This window comes from Candoia aspera, chromosome 3 (genome assembly GCF_035149785.1).
Source record: "Candoia aspera isolate rCanAsp1 chromosome 3, rCanAsp1.hap2, whole genome shotgun sequence".
Classification (NCBI taxonomy): domain Eukaryota; kingdom Metazoa; phylum Chordata; class Lepidosauria; order Squamata; family Boidae; genus Candoia; species Candoia aspera.
Window position 1 is genome coordinate 110,346,744 of NC_086155.1, and position 13,868 is coordinate 110,360,611.

The following is a 13,868-nucleotide window of genomic DNA, read 5'->3' on the forward strand; positions in this document are numbered from 1 at the left end:
TACAAGTCTCCTTGTCCCATAATTTTGGTCACAGACCCATCAGCCAAAGATACACTTTTGTCTGTTTGTTTTAGACAGTGACACAAAAGAGCTTTTACAATTACATAAATGACAATTGGCCCCAGAATCTAACACCCATACATCAGAATTACCCTTCTCAGCAACCTGTGCAATTTGGCTTGTCTGAAGAGCCTTCTTCTGTGTTGCTCTTGTGTTCTTCTTCTCTGTCTTTCTACTCTTGGGTCTCAAGGCACAGTCTTTCTGCAAATGTCCAGCTGAACCACAGTTGAAACATCGCTGGCTGGCTAGTGCTGTTGCCTCAGTTCTTTTCCCTTTGCTTTCTGGTGCTGTAGCTTTCCAGAAGAGATGGGGGGGGGATCTTTCCTCTCTCTTCTCCCATTCAGCGAGTAGGTGCTGTGTTACATACCATGGGGTGAGGTCTGCTTCAGGCATAGCCTCCAGGGTACAAATCAGCGTGCCCCACGTTTCATTCAGTGAGGACAGGAGGATATAGGATTTTGTGAGAAGTGTAAATTCCATTCCTCTCTCCTGCAACTCAACAAACAGCTGCTGAATATAATGCAGGTGCTCAGGAAGGCTATCTCCTTCTGCAAGGTAGGTTTTGTACAGCTTTTTTGTCAGGGTAACTTTACTCCCTGCTGTTGCCTTTACATACAAGTCTCTCAGAGCGTCCCAAAGTTGCTTTGCAGACTGCATACCTCGCACATGTGCTAGCTGATTGTCTTCAACTCCCAGGATAATGGTGGCTCTAGCCCGCTCATCCTGCCTAAGCCATTCAGCACTGGGATTTTGGGGGGTTTGCTCACCAATTGGCAGCCAAAGATTCTCTCTGCAAAGATACATCTCCATCTTCAGGGCCCAATTCAAGTAGTTGGTCTCTGATAGGTGCTCCAGAGGCATCACTGAGGGCTGGGAGGTAGCCATGGCTTCTTCCTTCTTTTGCAAGTCACCTTAGCTGGCTTCTTTGTCCTGCAGACCTGCAGTTGCTGAAAAATCTTCAGGCAGCTCCAAAGAAAATCTTCACAGGTCTTTGCTACCTGCCTTTAAACATGCATGAGGTGTGGAGCTGATCTCTCTGGACTGGGCCCATAACCTGTCAGAGTGCTAGAAAGTGTTTGGCCCAAGAGATCAGAAAAATAACACACCAGGCACTTCTATAAAAATAAATTTATTTACAGAAAGCACAAAAACGTATTTATAAGCTGTGCATTCACACATGCTCAGAGAGGACTGGGAAGAGAAGCTGTGCTGGAAAGCTACAAAAGCGAAACTAAAGTCCGGGCAAGTTCCCCCCCCCCCCCAGGCAATGTAGCTTTTAACATCCAAATTGAGGACAATTAAGTTCGACCTCTTCACCCTTAAGAAAGTACTCAATTACCATGGTAACCTAGTGGCTTGGTCCGTGCAAAAAACAAAGAAATGCCAACAAAGTCTAATGTGGCCTTTCTGTTCTTGAGCATTACCAGTGGTTTGCACCTTGTTGTGAAGACTTTGTATTTACATTTATAAAGCCATCTCTTGACTGTAGATGTTGACAGTGACATGCCTACCTCCTCAAGAGCGTTCTTGACCTGGCTAGATGTTGTGAAAGGGTTCCTCTTCACCATGAGCAGAATTCTGCAGTCATCCACTTTAGTTGTCTTCTGTGGTCTTCCATGCCTTTTGCTGTTGCTGAGCTTGCCAGTTAATGCCTTCTTTTTCAGGATGTTCCAAACTGTTGTATTGGCCACTCCCAGTGTTTTTGCTATCTCTCTGATGGGTTTGTTTTCTCATCTAATGATGGCCTCCTTCACTCGCATGGACGTCATGTTGAGAGTTCGAGTGAACAGCTACCAAATGCAAATGTAACAGTCAGAACCACCTCCAGGCCTTTTATCTGCTTGATTGGTCATGGGATACCCAGGAAACAGGCCACACCTGGCCATGCAGCTGCTTGTCAGCCATTTGTTCCATTACTTATGAGCTACCAACGATGGGTGTGTGTGTATGCCACTGGCTATACTTCCTGAATAGTTAGTGCCCCACTTTTGGGTGTGTTTCCTTTCATCTTCAGTGTGGTGGTGTACAGAGGCCAAATGCCAAAACAGTTATTCTTGTTCCAATATTTCTGGTCCTGACTGTATGTGTCTAATGATGCAAATGTACCAAAAAGCCAAAAAAATACTTAACTGCCTTCTGAACAGTTTCTGCTAATGAATTATGTTCTCATTTGTAATAGAGTACATCAGCAATATTAATGGAAAATATGGACCTGTATATGCTAAATCCATGCAGTACTAAAATTTGGTAAGTACATTTTCAGTAAAGTGATTATTAATTGAATTTGTTTTGCAAAAGTGAAAAAAGTACAAGTTTTCAAGAAACAGTACTTGGCATCTCAAGCATATGGCATACATGATTCATTATTCATTATGTGCCATCAAATTTGTGTTAACTGTTAGAAACTACATAGATAGACCATTTTTAGGGTGATCTGTCCCCAGGTCTCCTAATGGTGCATCCATTGCTGCTTAATTGAGTCCACCCATCATTGCTGATAATCCTTTTCTTTCTTTCTATCCATTATGGATTTCTCAAGGGAGCTAGGTCTTTGGATAATATGTCCAAAATATGATAGTTCCATTTTTTTCCCATTGTGCTACTCGCTTTCATTACCAGTGCTTGCAGAACATTTGCATTTTCGGCTGTCAGAATAGTATCATCAGCATAGTGCAGGTTATTGATGTTTCTTCCTCTGATTTTAAACACACATTCTTCTTCCTATCCAGCCTCTCTTAATTCAGCATATGGATTTAATAACTAAGAAAAAGAACATACAGCTTTGTCTCACTCCTTTGCTGACCTGGAGCCACGCTGTTTTGCCATATTTCATTTGAACTCTGGCTTCCTGTTTTGTATATAGGTTGCATGAGTACAGTGACATGTTTGGGGATTTCCATTTTCCTAAGGTTATTCCACATGGTTGACATGGTTAACACAATCTAATGCCTTTCTATAAACAATGAAGAACAACTTCTTTTTGGTATTTTTCAGCTTTATCAATTATCCAGCATGCATCAACAGGCTTAAATAAATAAAAAAATAAAATAAAAAAATAAAAATCCATATATTAAACATCTATAATGGCTGGTTTATTAACAAATACTATATAATATTGTAATCGAACCCAAGATATTATTCTAAAATATAATATCTCTGCCAAAGTAGTACATGTTGCTTCATCATTTAAATGGTACATCAGTTGCTAAAACAGGTGTTGTCTGAAACAAAAACATCATTCTAGGCAAAACATTCATCTTTATCAGAGAAATTCTCCCCAACAATGACAATTGTAGTTTCTCTCATCTTGACATGTCTTTTTTAAGTTCATTCCATGCCTTAACATAATTATTTTGAAATAACATACAGTTCATATTTGTCATAGTGATAAATAGCTGCAATTTTATTTCTTAGGTCATAAAGTCCAACTGCATTTTCCTTTTTACTATTTTGTATACTATACTAAATAGTAAAATATACTATTTACTATTTTCCCTTTTTACAAATTTGACATTCCAGTCTCATCCACAAGGAACACATATTGCTTGCATGAACTTGGACTTGTAATTATTAAGGATGAATATGAAACTCATCAACTTGAATGGTGAACATAAACATGGATAACCATCATGTAAAAGAGCTGTCTGCAAATTCTAATTGATATTCAGTCATTTCCTGCATTGCTATATCCTTCCTATGAAAGCAGCATTGTCCTTCCTAATTTTTCATGTCCTGAGTAATAAATGTATGATCTTCTGACTGAAAGTGTTGATTCCAGTCCATTTCAATTTAATTATGTCTAAGATGTCAGTTTGTAGTTCAGTTTATATTCCACTATGTTGAAAGTTCCCATGTTCATGCATTTTATATTTCATGTTCCAATTATAATTCTACCTTTGAAACTTGGGATTTTCTTTTCCTGCATGGCCACATCTGCAGTAAGACATCTGGACCATTTTAATCTAGCCACATCATAAACAGTATTCATACTCTGAAAAATCCTCAGCCCTTCAATAGGTAATTGAGTCCCATCCGACTTGAGGGGTGCATCATCTGGCATTATATCATCATCACTTTATCTTGTCTGTCCATGCAGTTTTCTTAATAAAATACAGGAGTGGTTTACGATTGCCTTCTCTCATGCAGTATGAAATGATGCCTTTGCTGTTGTCACTAATGTGATCATCTGACTCCAGCATCTTCCTATATTGCTGTGTCTTATGTAAGTGCCTGACTGCTTTAACTGGGCAGCTGGGATAATGTTACACCTTGGGTGACCCTGCTGGAAGAATCAGCATATATTCCTGGTGTTCTTCGGTCTAAGGATCCCCCTGCTGTGATGAGGCAGCCTACTTGGGAATGCCATAAATGTGTTAAATCTTTCAATGCAAGAACACATTTAGATGTTGTTTTCCAATCCAAGTATTTAAAATTCCCTATAGTTAATATTTGGAAAAGCTGTAACTGGGCTATATCAATCGAAGCCAATATTTGTAGCTCAGGGTTGAACTGTGGAATCCTTGGTGCTCTCTCAGCCTTGTTGTTTTCTTGCAGACGTTTCATTGCCAGACTGGGCAACATCTTCAGTGCAAAGAGGGAGTGGGCCTTGCTCTCAGTTTATATATGGTGGCTTGACCTGCTTGTGTTGGTAGGGGTGTTGTTCTCTCCTTGGGAGTTCTTTGATTGGGCTGTTGTTTGCTGCTTGGTTGATTGCCTGAGTTAATAGTTCCTTGATTAAGGTGTATTGTGCTGTTTGATGGGTCATCTGGTGTTGATCCTAGTGTTGAATTCCTGGAAGCCTGGCACTCAGACAAAGCAGCCATCAACAGACACATAGAGGTAAACGACATTTACATACCATTCAAAAGAGACAACAGAAAAGCCAAAAGACCAGTACACTCCCTTGCCAGCAATCAACATCCAGATATGCCAAAATCAACACTGAAGATGTTGCCTAGTCTGGCAATGAAATGTCTGCAAGAAAACAACAAGGCTCAGAGAGCACCAAGGACTCCACTGGGCTATATTTTTATTCAGTGTTCCTCACTGAGGTACCTGTTCATTACCAAGTTTTGATTTCTTGCAGTATTCTTAGAGCTGCAGTCCTACACCCACTTATTTGAGAGAAAACTAGTTTCTTTGAAAGCATGCATACTCTCTGTAGAATGCACATATCTCCTTGATATATTTGATAGCTGAAGAGAATGAAGCAAGTGGTATGGCGGTTAAAATGTCCCCAATCTAATCATATATTGATAAGAAGTTGTTATTGAGCCTAGTTTGGCACAGTGATTTTTATTTTATTGCTGCTGCTTTCTTTGTATGAAAAGGAATGGTGAATGCACTTGAGAAACATGTCACCTCATTTTGAAGCACATTTCTGGGATAAATTGCCATGAAATGGTTGAACATGCAATTCATAGTGTGCTTTTTATCTGTCCTGAAGGTTTGTTGTTGAATTGTGTGAGCCCATTCAGGTAAAGCAGCTGGATATTGCTAATCATGAGTTATTCTCATCCACTCCCAAGGATTTTCTGGTGTCCATCAGTGACAGGTATGTCTCATGATAACAGTGCAATTATAGAATTTATTGTCACAAAATTTAGTGAAACTGAAAGTCATTTTCAATGTTTGTAATTTCATAATCTCTTTAATTTCCATGTCTTCAGCAGGCAAATCCAGCATGCTTATTTAGAGTTTAATAACTCAGACAAATATCTTTTTAAAAATTCTCATTTGCAGCTCACTTTGCAGAAAAAAATGGAATGCATAACTGTGCAAATACATATGGCTTCAGCTAGTGTTTATTGCAGTTACACTGAACTGCTTTTTTAATATAATAAATTTAGACTAAATAGGCTGCCTTAAGTGCTTTCCATTTTAATTTCATATAATTACATACATCAGCTGTAAACTAGAAAGCAATGTATAATTATTTTAAGAAGGATCTTATTTGCTGTTTAATCACAAAATCATTGCGCTTTCTGATTCTTTATGCATTGTATTCCTAGGTATCCAACAAATAAGTGGGTCAAACTAGGTACTTTTCATGCCAGAGATGAAAGAAATGTCCAGAGTTTTCCTCTGGACGAACAGATGTATGCCAAATATGTAAAGGTAATCTATTTTTGGTGATTGCAACTTTTTCACTAAAGTGGACAAAGAGGAATTATATTACAAGGACCACATAGCTACCAAGTTATGCAGGGCAATATGTGTTGGCCTCCTGTTACGTAGGCTGTGTAACTGATACATGCATGTATTTAAGCAAAATTTCACTGTCAGAAGTAGGACAGATGAAGTAAATCGTAGAAGAGACCATTTAGATCAGCATATAAACCCTCCACAGGAATCCAGCTTATAGTATTCTTGACAGGTAGCTATTCATATTGTGCTTGATGTATCCAAAAATGAGAATTTGTCACCTGCCTATCAGTGGATTCCTCTTCCTATCACTATTTTTTTTTTCATAATCTGATAATTGCCTTTCTGTGACTTGAATTCATTATTTCATATCATGCACTCTGAGTCCTTAGAAACCTGATTTTGAATACTAAATGTTTGCTGCATGTGCTGTGTGAACTTATGCGTGCATGTCGGGTCAAGCAGATTATGGGCCCTTTTCAGTCAGTATTCAAAATATGGGACTAAGACTTGGTCATGATTATTGAGGACTATAGGTGGGAAATGGATTGGGGGGGGTTGGTGGCCTTCCTAGTCCAATTGGTCCCTCAGCAGTGTTCAGTGCCATCTACCATTGTTTCCTTTTGGGTCTTCTGCATTCAGCAGATGCAGTTGAAGTCTTCTATCAGTGTCTGAGGCTGGGAAGGTCTGTGTGGGGAAAATAGGTTTAGGCTCAACCCTGACAAGGTGGAACAGGTGTTCCTTCAGAAGCCATCTGACTCCAGTGGAATACCATCTTTGCCTTGATGCGGTGACCCTTCCTTGTACAGAGCAGGCTCACAGTGTGGAGGGTTGTCTTGGACTCATGGCATCTATGATAGTAGGTAGAAGCCATGGCCAGGAGAGCCTTTGCAAAGCTCCATCTTGTTTGTACTTTAGTTGTACCTGTGGCAGAGTGTGCTGGAAAGCTTTTGGCCCGAGAGATCAGAAAAATCACACACACCAGGCATTTCTATAAAAATAAATGTATTTACAGAAAGCACAAAAACATATTTTACAAGCTGTGCATTCACACACACGCTTAGAGAGCACCGAGAAGAGAGGCTGTGTGTAGAAAGAAGGAAACTGAAACTAAAACAAGTCCAGGCAAGGTTCCTCCCCCAGGCAATGCAGCTTTTAACACCCAAATTGAGGACAATTAAGTTTGACCTCTTCACCCTGCTGATACTTAAGGAAGTACTCAATTACCATGGTAACATTAATTTCTGTAGCAGAAAACAATATACCAACAGTACCCGCTCCTGGAACAGAAGGTTTTATTGATTGTCACTCATTCCCTGTGATCTCTTGGTTAGATTACCACAAAGCTCATTATGTGGGGCTACCCTTGAAGACTATTTGGAAGCTACATCTGGTCCAAAATGTAGTGGCCCACATACAGTTTCTATTTGTTTTATCATTTTGGCGCATACATTGTGGCAGCTTCATGGATTTCCAGTTGGCTTCTAGATGCAATCCAAGTTGTTGGTTATTACCTGAATGGCTTGGTGCCTGAGTATCTGCAAGACTGTTAAACCGAAGAGAATTCTGTCAATCCAATGAGAAAATCAAATAGAGGGTATTTATAGGTGCCTCCACTTAGGGAGTGTCAGCAAGGTGGGACCCAGAGATAAAGCACCTTAATGGTGGCAGTTACTCTACTGTGCAACAGCTTATCCCTGGAAATAAAGATGGCCTTATCCCACTTAGTAGGTTAGAAAGCTATTAAGACCTGACTCTTCTGTAGTCCTTTGAAAATGCAATGACTCTATTGTTGCTAAAGTGAATGAAGGTACCAGTGCTTGATTTATATTTGTTGTTTAATCTTAATTTTAAAAAGTACTAGCAACCCCGTAAAGGGAAGCCCATTTATTTAATTCATTAGTTGCATGGATTCTATTGATATCCAGAATATTAGAAGGATAGAAATTTCAAAATTGCTATTGCCAGTGGCTGCTTTCATTCTGTTCCCTTGCCATGTGCTCTTAGCAAGGGAAGATCAAATTCTTGGCACTTCTATTCACTATCACAACAGTTAATTCTGGTTAGGAAGAATAATGGGCTATCCTAATGGTGATGGTTTCCTACTTGTGTTTCACATCGCCGTTTCTTTATTTATTCCTTTCTCTTAAGAGAAGGCAAAACCACCCCAGGCCATTGATGGACCCAGTGGGGTTCCAGAGAGAGCTTGGGGTTTTCCATGAGGATCTGGGTGGGCAGTTCAGCTGAAGCCCTAGTAGCTTGTTGGAATGGGCAGATGACCTGGGCCTTGGACCATATCACCTCTATGCAGCCTTTCTCTATGTGCCAATCCCAGGGTGCACCTTGGTTTACCAAGGAACTCTGGATGATGAAGCACCAGAAAAGTCTGAAGCACCATTGGAGAAAGAGTCAAAGTGAGTCTGACTGGACATGGGTAAGAGCCCATATTAGAGATTACTTTGTGGTGATAAGGGCAGCAAAAGGCACTGTTTCTCCACCCTTATTGCATACATTGGTGACTGTCCAACAGCCTTGTTCAGGGTAACCTGGTCCCTATTGGATAGGGAGGGCCCCTTGGAACATCTGCTGAGCCACTGTGAGGATTATTATTTTTTTAATATAATTTTTAAGAGTTTAATTATAGTAGTAAAAACTAATACAGTAGAATAGAAAATAGAATGGAAATTCTATTTTCTATTCTATTGTATTAGTTTTTCTCCTTTGGGGGGGAGATGGGCGGTGATAAAAATCTGATAAATAAAATAAGTTAAAAATAGAAAACACAGGAAAAAAGAAGTTGTTTATTTTTTATAGTTAATTCTAAAATCTTACTTCAAAAATCAATATTCCAAATTTACCCTTAATCCATTTATAACTTTCTTAGACCAAAATCTTATTTAGCTGTTTGCTATTTAGTACAATTTTTTAAAGTTCTTAAGCTTGTAATTAATTTTTCTTCTGTTCAGAGTTGAAGACTTTTCAGATTTGTCGTTCTAAAGCTATCAGCTTTAAGATGGTTAATAGGAAATTTCCAGAAGTGATTAGAAAGTGGGGTTTGTAAACTTAGTGTCCTTTAAAGGCTCCATTGCTGTTGTGAGCTTGATCATTAATCCCTTTGCCTCCTGGCACTCAAACCCATGGGGGTCTGCTGTCCTGTGGTCTCCTCGTGAGGAGCAGCCGTCCAGAGTACATGTAGGTGATCTCCTGTCCTCTCCTTATCCAGAGAGTTCCAAGGAACCAGTCTACTCAACCGGTTCCCTGGTCTTTGCCGCGGTCATCGGCTCTGCTTTCGCGGAGCCATCTTCAGTTTGCCGTACCTCCCCCAGGAGTCAAGCCACTGTGAGGATTATTGTATCTGGTGGACAGAGTCTCTCAGATCTGCTCTGACTTGGACTCTCATTGGGCAGGACTGGCTAAGGTGCCTGAGGCATGGTCTAGTGATTTGATCTGGGATGAGTTTGAGTTGGTGACTCCTGAGGCAGTGAACCGGGTCCTCTGTGCTGTCAGTTCAGCTACCTGTTTTATGGATCTAAGCCCCTCCTGGGTCAGAAAAGTGGCAGAGGAGGTGACCTGAGTTGGGTACATAATGTAGTGTCAGGCTCTTTGAAGGAAGGGGTAGTACCTCCTGCCTTGAAAGAGGCAGTGGAGCATCCCTTCCTTAAGAGGCCATCCTTTGACATAACAGGTGTTGATAAGTATCGTCCAGTCTTCAACCTTCTCCTTTTGGGGAAGGTTGTTGAGAAGGTGGTTGGTTTGCAGTTGAGAAGAACTATGGAGGAAATGAATTATCTAGACCTGTTTCAGACAGGTTTTAGGTCAGGATTTAGTGCTGAGACACTTGGCTGCGCTTCTAGATGACCTGTGGTTGGAACCAGGATGGAGCTAGTGTATATATCATTGTGCTCCCTGATCTCTCAGCTGCTTTCAGTACTGTTGAGCACAGTATCCTCCTGATTTGGCTCTATGGATTGGGGATTGGGGACATGTTTTGCAGTAGTTTTCTTCCTTTCTCTGGGCCAATGTTGGCCAGGGGAGGGAGAGATTGTTCCCTAGGCCCCTTATTTGTGGGGTGCCACAGGGTTATACTCTATCCCCTCCTGGTCAACATTTATGTGAAATTATTAAGTGAGGTCGTCTGCTGGTTTGGGGTTCAGTATTACCAGTACACTGATGATACTCAAATCTTTTGACCCCTGGGCCAGTCAAGTAAAGCTGACAATGTTTTGTCCCAGTACCTGGAGGCTGTGTGAATTTGGATGGTAAGAAACTGTTTCCAACTCAATTCTACCAAGACCAAGTAGCTGTGAGTGGCCCAAACACCCACAGCCCCTTGGGCTTGGTAGGATTGAGTTGGATGGAGTAGCACTTCCCCATTCAAGGATGGTGCACAATCTGGGGGTCTTCCTGGACTTACAGCTCCTGCTTGATGAGTAGGTGGCAGCTGTGGCTAGGAAGGCCTTTGCACAGCTTCATCTGGTATTCTAGTTGTGCCCCTTCCTAGATTGGAAGGCCCTTCAGACTCATGCATTGGTTACCTTATAGCTTGACTACTGCAAGTGCTGTACATAGGCCTGCCCTTGAAGCCCACCTGGAAGCTTGAACTGGTCCAGAATGCAGCAGCAAGGGCAGTAATGGGCATGCCTTGGTATGCCCATGTGACACCCCTGCTTTGCTATCTGCACTGGTTGCCAGATTGCTTCCATATGCTATTCAAGGTATTGGTTGTTACCTATAAAGCCCTACATGGCATAGGGCCTGGTTACTTGAGGAACTGCCTGTCTCCCATATTGTCTGCCTGGCTGATTTGATCTGGCAGGGTTGGTGCACTTTGATTCCTTTGGTTAAATAATGCCACCTGTTGGGACCCAGAAGCACATCTTCACTGTCACAGCACCTGCTCTCTGGAATAAGGTCCCCCCCAAGATTCAGATAGCCCCACCCTGCTGGTGTTTCAAATGGCCTTGAAGAGCTGGCTATTTGCCCAGGCCTTTGGCAAGGGTGTTTGAAGGCTCTTTTAAGTGGTGTAGGTTTGTTTTTACTCCTGTCCAGTTTGCTGTCTTTTGTTCTTTGTTGTTTGTTATTACATTGTTTTATTCTTTTTAATGATGCTTACTTGTGAACAGCCCAGGGTCATTGGGAGTTACAAATTTAATAAAATAATAATGATTACTATTACTACTACACTCATTCAAGAGAGCAAACAAGAAAAATATAACATTAAGTAATCGTATGTCCTTCACTAACTTTATAATTCCATTTCTTCCATTTAAAATGAAATAGAAGAAATAAACTGAAAATAAATAAAACAGGCTCCTTTTTTGTGGATTCCTTGTTGCCATGTTATCTGTGCAATCAGCAGAGTGCAGTAAAGTAAAAAAAAAAAGTAAAAAAACACATTCCTTATTTTACATCTTGAAAGCCACTAGAATAAAACAGTTATATTTATTTTTGTTGTATTGGGTTTTTTTTTCCTTAGCATTCATCTGTAATTATGAAGCATGCCAGGTGTTTGGCTACATAACAAACATAATTTGACTGCATGTTGTATCCTATAGCGAGCATCTTAACATTGTCTGCAAATTCATAGCAGCATATTGGGGTGGTGGGAGAAGGAAGGAAAGGAAGTTTACAGCATTCACTGTTATTAATAGCATAAGCAGCTAATTTGTTGCCTGTGGCATGCATGTAGTCGACTGATGCTTTCTTTTTTTCTTCTTTTCTCTTGCTTCAGATGTTCATCAAGTATTTAAAGGTTAGCAGTATCTTCATAATATTGAAAGCCTAAGGCATGGGTACACTCTGTGGCTCCGCACACTAATGCATGAAAAGAACAGAGCCTGACAAGATTCCTTCTGTTAACTTTATGTGAACTTTTATTTTATTTTATCTTTACTTTACACAAGAACTGTTAATACCTTTTAAACTCTTCAGTTATTAAATACTTTTTATTTTTCAGGTGGAGTTGGTATCACATTTTGGATCAGAACATTTCTGTCCTTTAAGCCTTATAAGGTATTAATCAGAAGTATTATTATTTCTATGCTTTTTATTTCCTTGAAACATGATCTTTCTGTTTGGTGATATTTGCAAAAATTATTTATTTAGATGAATTAGTGTTTCAAGGCTGAACAAGCACCATGGTATCAAAGTTGTCATAATATACAATATTTATATACTAATAAAACTCTTGTGTCTGTTTGATACTTTGTAACCTTTAACTGGGTGAAATGGTGCATCGTAGGGCAACAAGTTTTGAACCAAGGTACCTCAAATGGGCTAACTTATAGAATGCGTGCAAAATCTGGGACCCATGACTCCTGTGGAATAGAAATTTGGCAAATTTTATAAAATATTTTATGACATAAAAATTACCATAAAACATTTAATGACCTAATACAAAATGTCATAAAACATTTCCTGTGGTAAACTCCTGATGTTGGCTGTGCTATACAGTTCAATATGAATGACATGGGCTATTTTCAAGCCAGCTATATCTCTGAATTTCTCCCTGAATTTTTAAGAATTTTTCCAGTGAAGGCAGTACATTAGAAGCTCTGCCATTGTTAAAAGCATTGAGGAATCTAGTAAGGAAATATCTCTGAAATGATGACCCAGTGGGTCACAGGTTGTCTAGTTTGAATAGATAAAAGACCAATGTGAAAAAGTTGAAAAATCAAGCCTGTGGTAACCTTGAAAAAGTGAGAGTTGGGGAAATGCATTGCACTTCAGTTTTATGCATTACTAGTGTGAAATTAGTCTTTACTGTAGTGGAGAAGGAAACAATCATGATTTATCAGGTCTTTAATTAGTTTAATTAAAATACCATTTATAGGGTGTTTGGAACTAGTATGGTTGAAGAATATGAGGAAATTGCTGATTCACAGTATCATTCTGAAAGACAAGAGCTGCTTGATGAAGATTATGGTAAGCAAACCAATTGTTCATAATTTAAGATTAATTATAGTTATTTAGTAATTAAGGGAGGAGTTTTACTTGGGTTGACTTCATTTCATTTATTTATGAAAAAGAGAACAAGCCTGAGTTGATGAGTAAGTAGGGTAGCTTAAAGAAGTACATTTGTTTTTGTAAAAGGAAAAGTTTAAGGAGCTCATATTAAACAGTTAGAAAATGGATAACTCCCTATAAATGCATGCACCCATGCATGCATACACATACACTCACACTCACACTCACACTAAAAGGTTATTTGTATATTGTATTCTGCAAGAGTACTGTGGTATCTGTTACAAAATCTAAGTTTTATTTACAGTGGTGAGCAAAAGTTCATGAATCCTTTAAAAATATCCATAATCATGCAATACCTGCAGTGTGATCTGATTCATATCTTTTTTGAACATGTTAAGTCAACATTCACTGTCTAAGAAAAAGGTATGTGTAGCCCTAGGATAATTAGTTCTCTTAAGGGAGTAAGCCAAGTTCTGATCTATGAGATGAAATCAAGGGAGCTTGAGGGGCTCTTTCCTATAAAACCCCAGCACACACCTCTTTGTTGCTGCCATTAGAGTCTTCTCTTCATTATACAGATCTGTGGAAGTGAATCTTTTCCCAGTCAAAGAAGATCTCTGCAGACTTCATCTGTATTCATTTAAATGAGTCCTTTTTCATGGTTATAGTGCATCACACATAAATGTTTAAATGTTCTT

The 13,868-nt window shown here is 39.6% G+C and overlaps 1 protein-coding gene across 4 annotated transcripts in view; it reads left to right on the top strand.

Annotated features, from left to right (window-relative positions):
* SUCO (SUN domain containing ossification factor) overlaps positions 1-13,868 on the top strand; it is a 62,677-nt gene that overhangs the window by 30,039 nt on the left and 18,770 nt on the right. For 3 of the 4 annotated variants that reach the window (XR_010067605.1, XM_063298570.1, XM_063298571.1), the window contains exons 9-14: positions 2,240-2,307; positions 5,507-5,614; positions 6,072-6,177; positions 11,936-11,956; positions 12,161-12,216; positions 13,037-13,128. Coding sequence is in view for 3 of the 4 variants with exons in the window: in XM_063298570.1 (XP_063154640.1) it covers positions 2,240-2,307; positions 5,507-5,614; positions 6,072-6,177; positions 11,936-11,956; positions 12,161-12,216; positions 13,037-13,128 (451 nt within the window). In the remaining variant the exon portion in view is untranslated. The remainder of the gene's footprint in view (positions 1-2,239; positions 2,308-5,506; positions 5,615-6,071; positions 6,178-11,935; positions 11,957-12,160; positions 12,217-13,036; positions 13,129-13,868) is intronic. The other variant, XM_063298572.1, reaches the window with a different exon arrangement.